General features: G+C 54.0%; 1 protein-coding gene across 1 annotated transcript; it reads left to right on the top strand.

Annotated features, from left to right (window-relative positions):
• The first annotated feature begins 8,089 nt into the window (after window positions 1-8,089).
• Window positions 8,090-9,845, top strand: ARL4C (ARF like GTPase 4C). Its single transcript, XM_079310680.1, has 2 exons — window positions 8,090-8,850; window positions 9,009-9,845. The coding sequence occupies exons 1-2, from the start codon at window positions 8,276-8,278 to the stop codon at window positions 9,094-9,096; spliced, it is 663 nt and encodes a 220-aa protein (XP_079166806.1). The 5' UTR covers window positions 8,090-8,275; the 3' UTR covers window positions 9,097-9,845.
• Window positions 9,846-10,918: the final 1,073 nt, after the last annotated feature.

Raw genomic sequence — 10,918 nt, 5'->3', positions numbered from 1 at the left:
CTTCCACTGTCCCAAGTTGCTCCAAGCCCTGTCCAACCTGACCTTGGACACTTCCAGGGATCTAGAGGCAGCCAAAGCCCCATTATTCCAATATTTATAAAGATTTTTAAGGGGCTATGATCCAGGATTGACCCCTAAAATGAGCCAGGAAAGAGCATTCACTCCAATATTTATAAAGATTTTTGGGGGGATCTGATCCAGGACTGACCCCTAGAATAAACCAGGAATTTGCCATAATTTCGATATTTATATAGATTTTTAAGGGGGTCTGATCCAGGATTGGCCCCTAAAATTAGCCAGGAAAGATCCATCATTCCAATATTTATAAAGATTTTTAAGGGGCTCTGATACAGGATTGACCCCTAAAGTGAGTCAGTCACAGCTCTGACCCCTAAAATGAGCCCGGAAAGCGCACGGAGGTGGGGACATTTGGGGACATTTGGGGGCATTTGGGGACATTTAGGGCTCGCCCTGCCCTGCGTGTCCCAGCGAGCGACCCGGGGATGCCACCACCCGGGCGGGGACAGTGGGGACACTGCGGGCTCAGCTCCATCCCACAGTCCAACGCTTCCCTCTAGCGACATGGCAGCCAAAGAACAGGAGGAGTCCCAGCAATTCCAGGGAATTCTGTGGTTGCACACGGCATGAGATTGTTTCTCCTCATCCTTTAAGAACCGGGCTCCGTGGATGGAACCCCCCTTGTGCTCCCGCAGCACCCATGGGGTGGACAGGGATGGGGTTTAAGGAGCTTCCCAACCCCAAACACTCTGATTCCATTGAATTCCTGATTTACACCTTTGTGATTAACCCACTGGCTAATTAGGGTGAACAAGCTGCTGCCTTTCTCACAGCCAAAAAAACCCTCCCCAAGGGTCTGCTCACATTGCTCAGTGTTATTTATTCTGCACACCAGCTTTTTACTGGCTGGAAATAGGAATAAAGGCATCTAGAAGCCAAAGTGCACATTAAATGGGGAGAGGCAGTGATGCAAATTCAAATTCTGATGGGATTTTTTTTTTTTTTTTTTTTTTTGCCAGACCTCGAGCTTCCAGGTGTGAGTGGCTTCTTTGGGTTCCCAAAATCCCAAAGCAAGGCTTGTTCCTGTGCCATCATCACCAGGTGGCCCTAGAAAACAGCTTTTGCCTGTCTTGCTGAGCCTCCTGTAGCTGATTAAACATGATTGATTTTAGCTTTTTGGCTCTGGTGTCCTCATCCGCATTTGCCAACATCTCTGTGGGCAAATTTCGGCCCTGACCCCATTGGGGGCTGGTTTGGACTCGGCTGCCAAGTACAGGGAGAGGTTTCTGTGCCTTGGGGAATTTATTTGGTACCAAAGTCCCCTTGGTGGTGATTTGTGGACGTCAGGAGACGCCCCCTGACAGTGTGACTGTCCCACAGGTGGCTACCACTGCTGGCTGCCTGGCATGTGGGGAGCATCCCAACAGAGAATTCATTCCAGGGGGAATGGATTGCAAGGAGGAGGACTGATTCTCAAACCTTTCCCTGGCCAGGGAGAACAAGCAGGGCCTGTCCCCCTTCTTTGGGAATATCCCATAGGAAACACAACCTGCAGCTGTGCCCTGGAGTGCATCCAGGCCAGCCCATAGATCTCAGCTGACCTTGGGTGGTGAAGTGCAGGATGCTTGGAGAAATTCCTGCTCTTCATCCTCTTCTGCAGGCTGCCAGAGAAACTTCCTGACAACACAAAAGGCCAAAAGAGGGCAGCTTTTAGCTCAGATTCCCTGCTCTACTCAGCAGCCAGGAGCAGTAACACTTTCCACTGTCCCAGGCTGCTCCCAGCCCTGGTGTCCAGCCTGGCCTTGGACACTCACAGGGATCCAGGGGCAGCCACAGCTGCTCTGGGCACCCTGTGTCAGGGCCTGCCCACCCTCCCAGGGAACAATTCCTGCCCAATATCCCATCCATCCCTGCCCTCTGGCATGGGAAGCCATTCCCTGTGTCCTGTCAGACCCTTCTCACAAGCCCCAAGTCCATCTCCAGCTTTCTTGGAGCCTCTATAGGCACTGGAATGTGGAATCCAAGGAGTCCCCATGATGGAACCAATCTCTGCCTCTCTGACAACCCTTCCCTCCCACCTGGATGAGCCAGGATAGCAGATCCCCTCTGCCTGGAGGGGGATAACCCTTCCCCTCTCCAGCTGTATGAATCACTGCTCTGAAGAGCTTGAAACCAGGCTGTGTCCTCCCTCTCAGCCCCCAGCAGGGATTCTCCCTGTTCCCAGCCAGCCCTGGACAAGCCTCATCCTTCCTGCTTCCAAGCTGTTGCTGCAGAGGGAATTTGGAGATGCTTTGCATGGGTCAGGTGTGGATTAGGAGCTGAGCTCTGACCTTCTCCTTGATCCTGGTGCATTTTTGCCTCCAAATCAGCCTCCAGCTGAGCAAAGTAGCTGCAAACAACCCTGCATCTGCTAAAGAGCAGGAGCTGGATTTCCCTCCTCTGCATCCCCCCATGGAGCAGCTCCTTTAAGGCAGAAAAAAATTCCAAATCGCCAGCCAAGAAATAAATAAAAAAAAAGGACAGGCAGCAAATAAAGTGCTCTGACATTTTGGGGGGCTAAGCAGAAATTTGTGGTGCAAATCACCCGAGGAGGCAATTTCAGATGCTGGCAAGCCCCGGGTGATTCATGAGCTCTAAATCTCCACCAGCCCTGTGCTTCCCCTCTCTCTGCAGCTCTTGCAGCTTGGAAGGCTCCAAGATTTACTGCCCTGGAAATGGGTGCTGGGAAATTGAGGGTTTTTCTAAGTCTCCTCTGCTTATCACTGCCAGCAGGGCTAATCCACTTTCCTTTTTTTTTTTTTTTTTTTTTTTTGGCTTGGGACAGAAAAATTATAGAATGAAACCTGCATGGCTGACTCATTCCCCAGGCAAGACTGCTTTGGTCAGGAATTCTGCCACGGTAGGAAGGGGCAATTATTGCCCAGAATTATTCAGGACAGGAATGAGGGAGGCCAGTTTGGACAGGGCTTGGAGCAACCTGGGGCAGTGGAAGGTGTCCCTGCCCATGGCAGGGGGTGGAATGGGATGATTTTAAGAATGGTTTGGGTTGGAAGGGACCCGAAAAAACATCTTGTTCCACATGGGTAGGGACACCTTCCACTGTCTCAGGTTGCTCCAAGCCCCATCCAGTCTGGCCTGGGACACTTCCAGGGATCCAGGGGCAGCCACAGCTGCTCTGGGCACCCTGTGCCAGGGCCTGCCCACACTCACAGGGAACAATTTCAACCTGTCATGGTTGAACTCAGTGATCTTGCAAATCTTTTCCAGCCTAAATCACTCTGTGATTCCTTGGCACTCTTCTGAGGGTAGCAGAAATTTGGAGGTGTAGAGTCCCAGATGCAGCAGATAAACCCAAAAAGCTGCCAACACTTCAACCCTGAAATGCTCACAGGAGGAAATCCTACTTTCTACTCTCCACACCACAGGATTTTTTTCCAAGCACCCAAGCAGCTGGTTAGGACATCCAAACCTGAGCAGAAACTTTTAGGGAAGATACAGGAATGCTGTTTGGCTGGACCTGGAGAGTGAGTCTGCCCCGTGTCCCCTCCCGGTACCCTCAGCAGCTGCGGCAGTGCCAAATTGGCCTCTGAGATCTCGGCAAATCAGGGGAACAAAGGCTGGGAGCTCGCTGCTTTTGTCCCTCTTGCTCCAGTCACGCACATGGCTTGTTCCTCCTGTCCAGTTTCATGGAAAAAGGGACAGGAAGAGCTGGGGCTGCAGTGAAAGGAAGGCACAAGAAGAGAGACTTCTCTGGTGAAAATCACAGCCACGAGTTAACTGCAAGGCTCTGCTTGGGCTGTGAGAGTTTGCAGAGGGCATTTCCAGGCAATTTTCACAGCTCTTCATCCAGCAAAAATCAGTGAGCCAAGGCATTTGGCCCCAGGATACCGAGAAGGATAAAAGCTTGTAAAGCTTCATCATGGGAGTAAATTCAGTAAGTTAAAAAAAAAAAAAAATTCTAGTATATGCCTGTCCTGGTGCTGTACTCCTCCAGCTGCCTCCACTCCTGGAGTAGATTTTGGGCTTTTTTGACACCAATTAGTTTGGAGGGAGAGCTCATTCCTCCTGGGCGTGTGGCTCTTTCAGGGTTTCCTGGGGCCAAGGCTGTTAAAGCTCCAAGCTGCTCCTTGGAGGACTTTGCTTGGCCTGAGGAGGCATCTGAGGTCATGAGAAGGAGCTGAGCTGCTGCTGTGCTGCAGATGGATGGATTATTTCCCACTCCTGCATTAGGAGCTCTGTGGATCGGTGCTACGATGCTGCTTTTATTGCCCCTCCAGCCCTTCCTCTGCACATCCTTCCATCCACCGGGAGCACCTGGAGACACCTCTGCTTTGCGGTTTATTCCAGGAGCTCTGGGAAGGAGCGGGTAGAGATGGAGGGACGCTCCTAGAGCAGGGTTGAAGGCTGGAGGGTGAGACAAAGCACAGGAGAACACCCACGGGAGGCTGTCTCCAGAAACCACTGGAGAAACTGGTGCAGAGGTGTGAATGGAGCGCTCAGAGGGATCACCTTGTGTTAAACATGTCCTGTCCGTTTGTCTGTCTCTCCTCGTTCCTCTGCTCTCCCCCATTAACCCTTTCTGGCTGTGTCACCCAGCCCCGTGGAATCCAAGGTTGCCTTTCCCGGGAGGAAGGAGTCCCGTTAAACCCGCGATGCTTTTCCCTCTGAGTTAATGTCCCAGAGGCTCCCAGGCTCCTCAGCCCTTAAATGATTCTGCAGCACCTGGCCTCGTTATCCAGAGAGTGGGAAATTCTTGGAAAGGAAAAGAGAAGGGAAGAAGGGAAGAAAGAGAGGATGCTGACCAAGACAAAAGCCTGCCCACGGTCTTTCCCCCTCCATCAGGACTCAAAAACTGGGATGAGTGTTCCCTACACGGTATTTCCCATGGCTGCCTCCCCCAGTTCTGGCTACCCCGGAGAAAGCAGCTCCTTGAACAGAGCTCATCCCTGAAACGCTGGGAGAAGAGGGAAGGAGCCCCCAGTTCGTGCCTTGTCCCAGCAGAGACTCTTCCAGAAGCAGCTGTGGCAGCTCAGCGCTGCTCGTCACGGGCGTGCCATTCATTATCCCGCGATCCGCAGGAATGGGGCAGCCCTAATTGCAGCCCCGGCCTGTGCGCTTTGTTTGGGCTGGTGCTGCTGTCTTGAACGCAGAAACAAAAGGCACCAGATCAGGACAAGTGATGCTACAAAGAAAGAAGGAACTGGGGAGGGAGAGAGGATCCTGCGTGCTCCAAGAGTTGGGGTGCTCCCTGCAAATCGATTTTTCCCCCTCTCCAGATCACGAGATTTGGCAGAAAGCTCCGGCAGAAGCTGCTGCTCCGAGGTTTCGCTTTGCCCGGGTGATGAAGGGCTAATTGGATGCAGATTAAAAGTCACTATTAGGGATAATCCCTGCGCGGCCGTGGAAACGCGGGGAGCATCGCTCCCTCAGCTCCGGCACTCCGGGGCCCTTTGTATTTCCCCCTCGAAAGAAGAAAAAGAAAAAAAAGATAAAGAATGAAATAAAGATAGTTGGAAGCGCAGGGTGAGCTGGGGGAAGGGAGATGGGATGGGGGAAAGCTGGGAAGAAATAATTGCCATGTCTGAAAACAGTTACTATGGCAGCGACAGTCTTCGCGCCGCCTGAGCGAAATGTTGGGGACCAGCAGCGGTCCCTTTGTCACATCCTCAGACGCACATTTAGATGCTAATGCTGCCTTTAACCTTGATAGGAGGGGAAGGGCGGCGATGGGGGAGAAAAAGCAGCGAGAGGCGGGGGGGGTTATGGAAAAGATGGGTTTCCTCTCCCTAAATTTGTCACCGAATGGACTTGGCAGACTCCTCTGAGCTGCGATTAACGCTGTTATTTCTGCGCTTAATATTCCGCCGAGGTTTTACTAGTTTATTTATGGATAGCTGGCATTAGCTGCAGCGTAATTCACCGCTGCGACGCTCCCGTTTATCTCCATCCCCTCGGGATTGTCTCATCTGAGGCCGGTTTGGAGAACATCCCCAGCCCGGCTATCTAATCTCGCCTTTATTTAGAACCGGCGTGAAAAAAGGAGGGATGCGCAGAGGGAAGACACCCCTTTAGACTCTGGACGGCAGGGAAAGGAATTCTGGTGGCCTGCGTGGCTTTTCTTGAGGCTCCAGGAGCGGGATGAAGGAGGAGGGAGGGAGAGAGGGAGGGAAGGAGAGGGGGATTCCCTGGGGAGCGCTACCTGGCTGAAACAGCATCTCCTGCACTCCCGGCCCCGAGCGTGGGCTCACAGCCCGAAGGTAAATTCCTAAATCCCAGCCCTATTGCACACAGATTAGCCACTAATTCTGGGAGTAGCCCGGGATGCCCTCGCTTTAGGATTATCCTTCACAGCAGCCTTTAAGGAAGCTTTTGCTGGAGCGATTCAAGCCCAAGAGAGGAGAACGGTGCCAGTGCCGGATCTGCCACTCACAGATATGACCCTATTCTTCTGTTTCTGGCATTTTTAAATTCTTCTTTAATGCTCCGGGTCCTGGAGTCAGGTGATTGCTTACAGCTTTCTCCATGTGTTCTCAGAACCTCATTTCTTTGGTGTGGTGGCAGAGTACAGCCTCAGCTCACACCCGCTCAAAGATCAGTCTAGGACAGTCCTGCTGCACAAAATATTTCCATTTTCCAGCCCATGTAGTGCCTGTGCCTCGACTTTGGATTGGCAGTGCCGCCTCACTCGTGCCAAGGAGTGTTTCTGCCACCTGCATGATGTCGTGCACAGATTTTCCTGCTCTTCTCTCGCTGTCACCATAGGCTGATTCCCACAAAACTGTGCCCAGTGTCACCTCTGAGGGCTGCAAAAGCAAGCTGCTTGAGTTTTTAATCATGGCACATGTTAATAGGTAGCCTTATCTCCACACAAAGCCTCCACACACATCCTCAGGATGAAATATAAATGTGAGGAATGATCCCACTCCAGCCCGACAAATCCTCACTGCAACGCTGAGGGGTGAAAGCATCTTAAATTAAAAGCAATATCTGTCCTCTGAGTGCATTTCTTTCTCTGGGGCTTTCTGGCTAAGATGTCACATAGAGTCGATATTTATTTCACAAAAGAGGCAATGGGTATTATTGCAGCAAGCAGCCTGCTGCTGCTTCTTGGCTCGGGAGAGCAGAAATAAAAGCTCCAGCTCAGTTTTTGCCCAGAGAAACTGTGGCTGCCTGAAAGTGTTCAAGGTCAGATTTGGAGCAACCTCTGGTTGTGGCCCATGTCCCTGCCCCATGGCAGGGGGATGGAACTGGATCTTTAGTTGGAAGTAGATTTTTAATGGGACAGAAGTTCCACGGCTCAGCTGTCCGGGGACCTCGGGAGCTTTAACGGGGTCGAGGGCATTCCCAACCTTTACAAAAACGTGAGACCCAAACGGCATTAACAGCAGCGACCAGCATTACAGCCAGCCCTGCCCTGGATCGAGCACAGGTGAGGTTTTCCCTTGTGGCATTTCCCTGCTTTGGGATGCTGTGATAGCTGCAGGGGACGCGGATGCTCCGCATTGCTCTGCTGCTTTCCAGCCCGAATCATCACTGGTGCCATGTGTCCCTGAGGAGCTGTGCCTGAACAGCTTCTGGTGCAGTGCGAAGGCCCTTCTGGTGCCGCACGTGCAGTGAATTATCCCGGAATCCCAGGACGGTTTGGGTTGGAAGTGGCCTGAAAAAACACCTTGTTTTACCCCTACCACGAGTGAACACCTTCCACTATCCCAGATTGCTCCAAGCCCCGTCCAACCTGGCCTGGGATACTTCCAGGGATGGAGAAGCCACACCTTGGCTCGGCTACTATTTTTCACTTTTTGTTTTTACTGCTTGCTGCGGTCGGTTCCGATGACAAACATAAGGATAACCAAACTTCCAGCACCGGGGGGTGGCACTCCCGAGGGTCCCCAAGGAGCAGAAGCGCAGGCAGGGCCAGGTGAAGCTCAGGGCAGGCAGGGGCACTCCGGGCAGGACGCGGGGCGGAGCAGGAGGAAGGCGGCGGCGCAGCCCCTCCTCCTCCTCCTCCTTCTCTCCTCCTCTTTCTCTTCCTCCTCCTCTTTCCCTCCTCCTCCTCCTGCTGGGCGGGGCGGGGGTCGGCAGTCCCGGCGCGCTGCCGCCGCGTGGAACCGCGCTGCGTGTTCCCGATCCCACATCCCGTATCCCATATCCCGTATCCCGGTCCCCGCTCCCTCCGCCGCCCCGAGCCGTGCCCCCGCTGCGGGCCGGCGGCGCGGGGATGGGCGCGGGGCTGTGAGCGCGGCCCCGAGCCGTGGCCATGGGGAACATCTCCTCCAACATCTCCGCCTTCCAGTCCCTGCACATCGTCATGCTGGGCCTGGATTCGGCGGGCAAGACCACGGTGCTCTACCGCCTCAAGTTCAACGAGTTCGTCAACACCGTGCCAACCATCGGTTTCAACACCGAGAAGATCCGGCTGAGCAACGGGACGGCCAAGGGCATCAGCTGCCACTTCTGGGACGTGGGCGGCCAGGAGAAGCTGCGCCCGCTCTGGAAGTCCTACAGCCGCTGCACCGATGGCATCATCTACGTGGTGGACTCAGTGGACGTGGACCGGCTGGAGGAAGCCAAAACGGAGCTGCACAAGGTGACCAAGTTCGCGGAGAACCAGGGCACCCCGCTGCTGGTCATCGCCAACAAGCAGGACCTGCCCAAATCGCTGCCGGTGGCCGAGATCGAGAAGCAGCTGGCCCTCCACGAGCTGACCCCTTCCACCACCTACCACATCCAGCCCGCCTGCGCCATCATCGGCGAGGGGCTGACGGAGGGCATGGACAAGCTCTACGAGATGATCCTCAAGCGCAGGAAGTCCCTCAAGCAGAAGAAGAAGCGGTAGAAGCCCAGCCGAGGCGGGGAGGGATGGGGGAGCAGACAAAGGAACCGAGGGGGAGACAGAACCAAAGCGATTCTTTTGGGTTTAATCGTTCTTTTTATTTTTTTTTTTTTTTTTTTTTTCCCTTCCTCTTCATTTTTTCCCTCCTTCCCCAAAGGACAGACAATAGTGGTGATAACAAAGCGGCTCCCGCCAGCCGAGCCCAGATCCCGGAGCTCCCCTCTCCCACCGCCCCGTGCTCCTGAGGGTCTGATCCGGACTCCTTTGGGCTGGAAACATGGAAAAACGGGATGAATCCCCCCTCTCCATCCTCCGGGACCTCCGAGCCTTTGTGTGCCGGGGAACCAGCAGGGCAGGACCTTGTTGGAGTGCGTTCGAGCGGAGCCCAGCGTGCTTTTGGATCTTTAACGTGGGCATTTGGGGGCATCTGGGGTGTGGATGCCAGCCCCCCACACGCATTTTGGGGCGGGGGGGATCGATGCTGCGGAGGGTGGGGATGCACCGTGGCTCGGCAAGGTCAGCGGGGAGGGGGCTTGCAGCCCTTGTCCCTGCATCCCCGCATCCCTGGATCCCTCCCCCGCGGGCGGCGGTGGGAAGGGGTGTTGCAAGCTTGGAGGGGGGGGGTTGGGCCAGCAGAAAATGTCTTGGAGGGGTGGGTGTGATGGGTAAGGGGACATCCACCCATCCTGGCTGGTGTTTTAGGGTGCAGAGCAAGGACGGGCAGCCTTTGGGTTGGGGGGGAGGATGCAACACTGGGGTGCTGAGCAGCTGCTGAGTGGTGCAGAGCTTCAAGCTCTTGGCTCAAAAAAAGGGTGAAAAAAAGGAAAAACAATACCCAAGAGTTTGGGGTGAACACTGCTGGAAGCGTTGGGGGGGTTGTGCAGGAGCCCCCGTTTCTCAAAGGCTCGGTGGTGTCACCTCCTGCAGCAAAGCCCCCGCAGGTGTGCTTTGGCCCCGTGCACAGGGTGCTCGCAGGTGCGGCTTTTGGGGTGATCTGAACCCTTAGGTCGTTTAGTAAACCCCCCCCCAAAAAGGCAGAGTTTGGAGTTCTGGCCGCTGTGCTGCTCTGCAGTGGGGCAAGAGGCCAAGTCGGGGGGGGGGGGTGGTCAGGACAGATGAATGGATGGACAGACAGACGTGGCCAGAGCCTACAAAAAAATGTCTGCTGAAAAGGGATGATGGCAGAGGGTGAAGAGGCATAGGGAGGTTGTGGTAGGTTTTTAATAAAGATTAAAACCTGATTAAAAGCCCTTCACTTCCCCCAGTAGCCACCTGGGCAAGCTCTGCCTGCAGAGCAGGGTCTGGCCTGGCCACCTCCTCCTGCAGGGGAAGATTTTGGTACCTGCATGGGCTGGGGACCAAAACCCACTTGCTGTCTGTTTCAGCCTGGGATCCTGCTCTCGGGGTCCTGGCTTCCCACAGAGCTGGAGCAGGCAGCCCTCAGGGGCCAAATATCCTGGATTTGGAGGCAGGCTGGCAGGATTTTCTGGTGATTTTACACCAGCTTTTCCATTTGCGAACCCCTTTCCCAGAGCAGCCAAGGGGAAAGCACCAAGCAGACAAAAGCAAAATGCTCTTCAGGTTGCGGGGAGTTGATCCTCCCCTTGCAGTGACGAGCACCTTCCACACAGCATTTTTGGGGGACGGGTTTGTTAGGGAACAAACAAATGTTGCAGTCGAGTTGTGTTTCTTCTCTGGCGGGGTTTGAGTTCCCGGTTTGTGTGGGCTGGTCCCATCCGTTCAGGTGGCTCTTCCCTCTTCCTCGGGTTTCCCTGCTTTGTCTTCACCCCCAACACTTTGGTACTTGCAGTCAAAAGAGAGAGAGAGAGAGAGAGAAGAATTATTTATTTTTGATGCCACAGAAGCCACATGTATTAACCCTTCCTTGGGAGAGCGACCTGTTTGAAATGTAAAAGCTGTGTTGACCCCAGCAGCTCCAGAGGGATCAGGTTTTAGGAGTGACATGTGCAGGCTGTTAGTGGTGGGTTTTTTTTCCCCTCCTGACTGGTCTCTGTTTAGCAAATGCTAAAGGAAAGGCTGTTTTTACCGAGCTGGGTCCTTCCTGGG

Source organism: Erithacus rubecula (assembly GCF_903797595.1).
Source record: "Erithacus rubecula genome assembly, chromosome: 8".
In the NCBI taxonomy this organism is placed as follows: domain Eukaryota; kingdom Metazoa; phylum Chordata; class Aves; order Passeriformes; family Muscicapidae; genus Erithacus; species Erithacus rubecula.
Note: the sequence above shows the minus strand (reverse complement) of the source record. Positions and strands in the feature narration are given on the sequence as shown.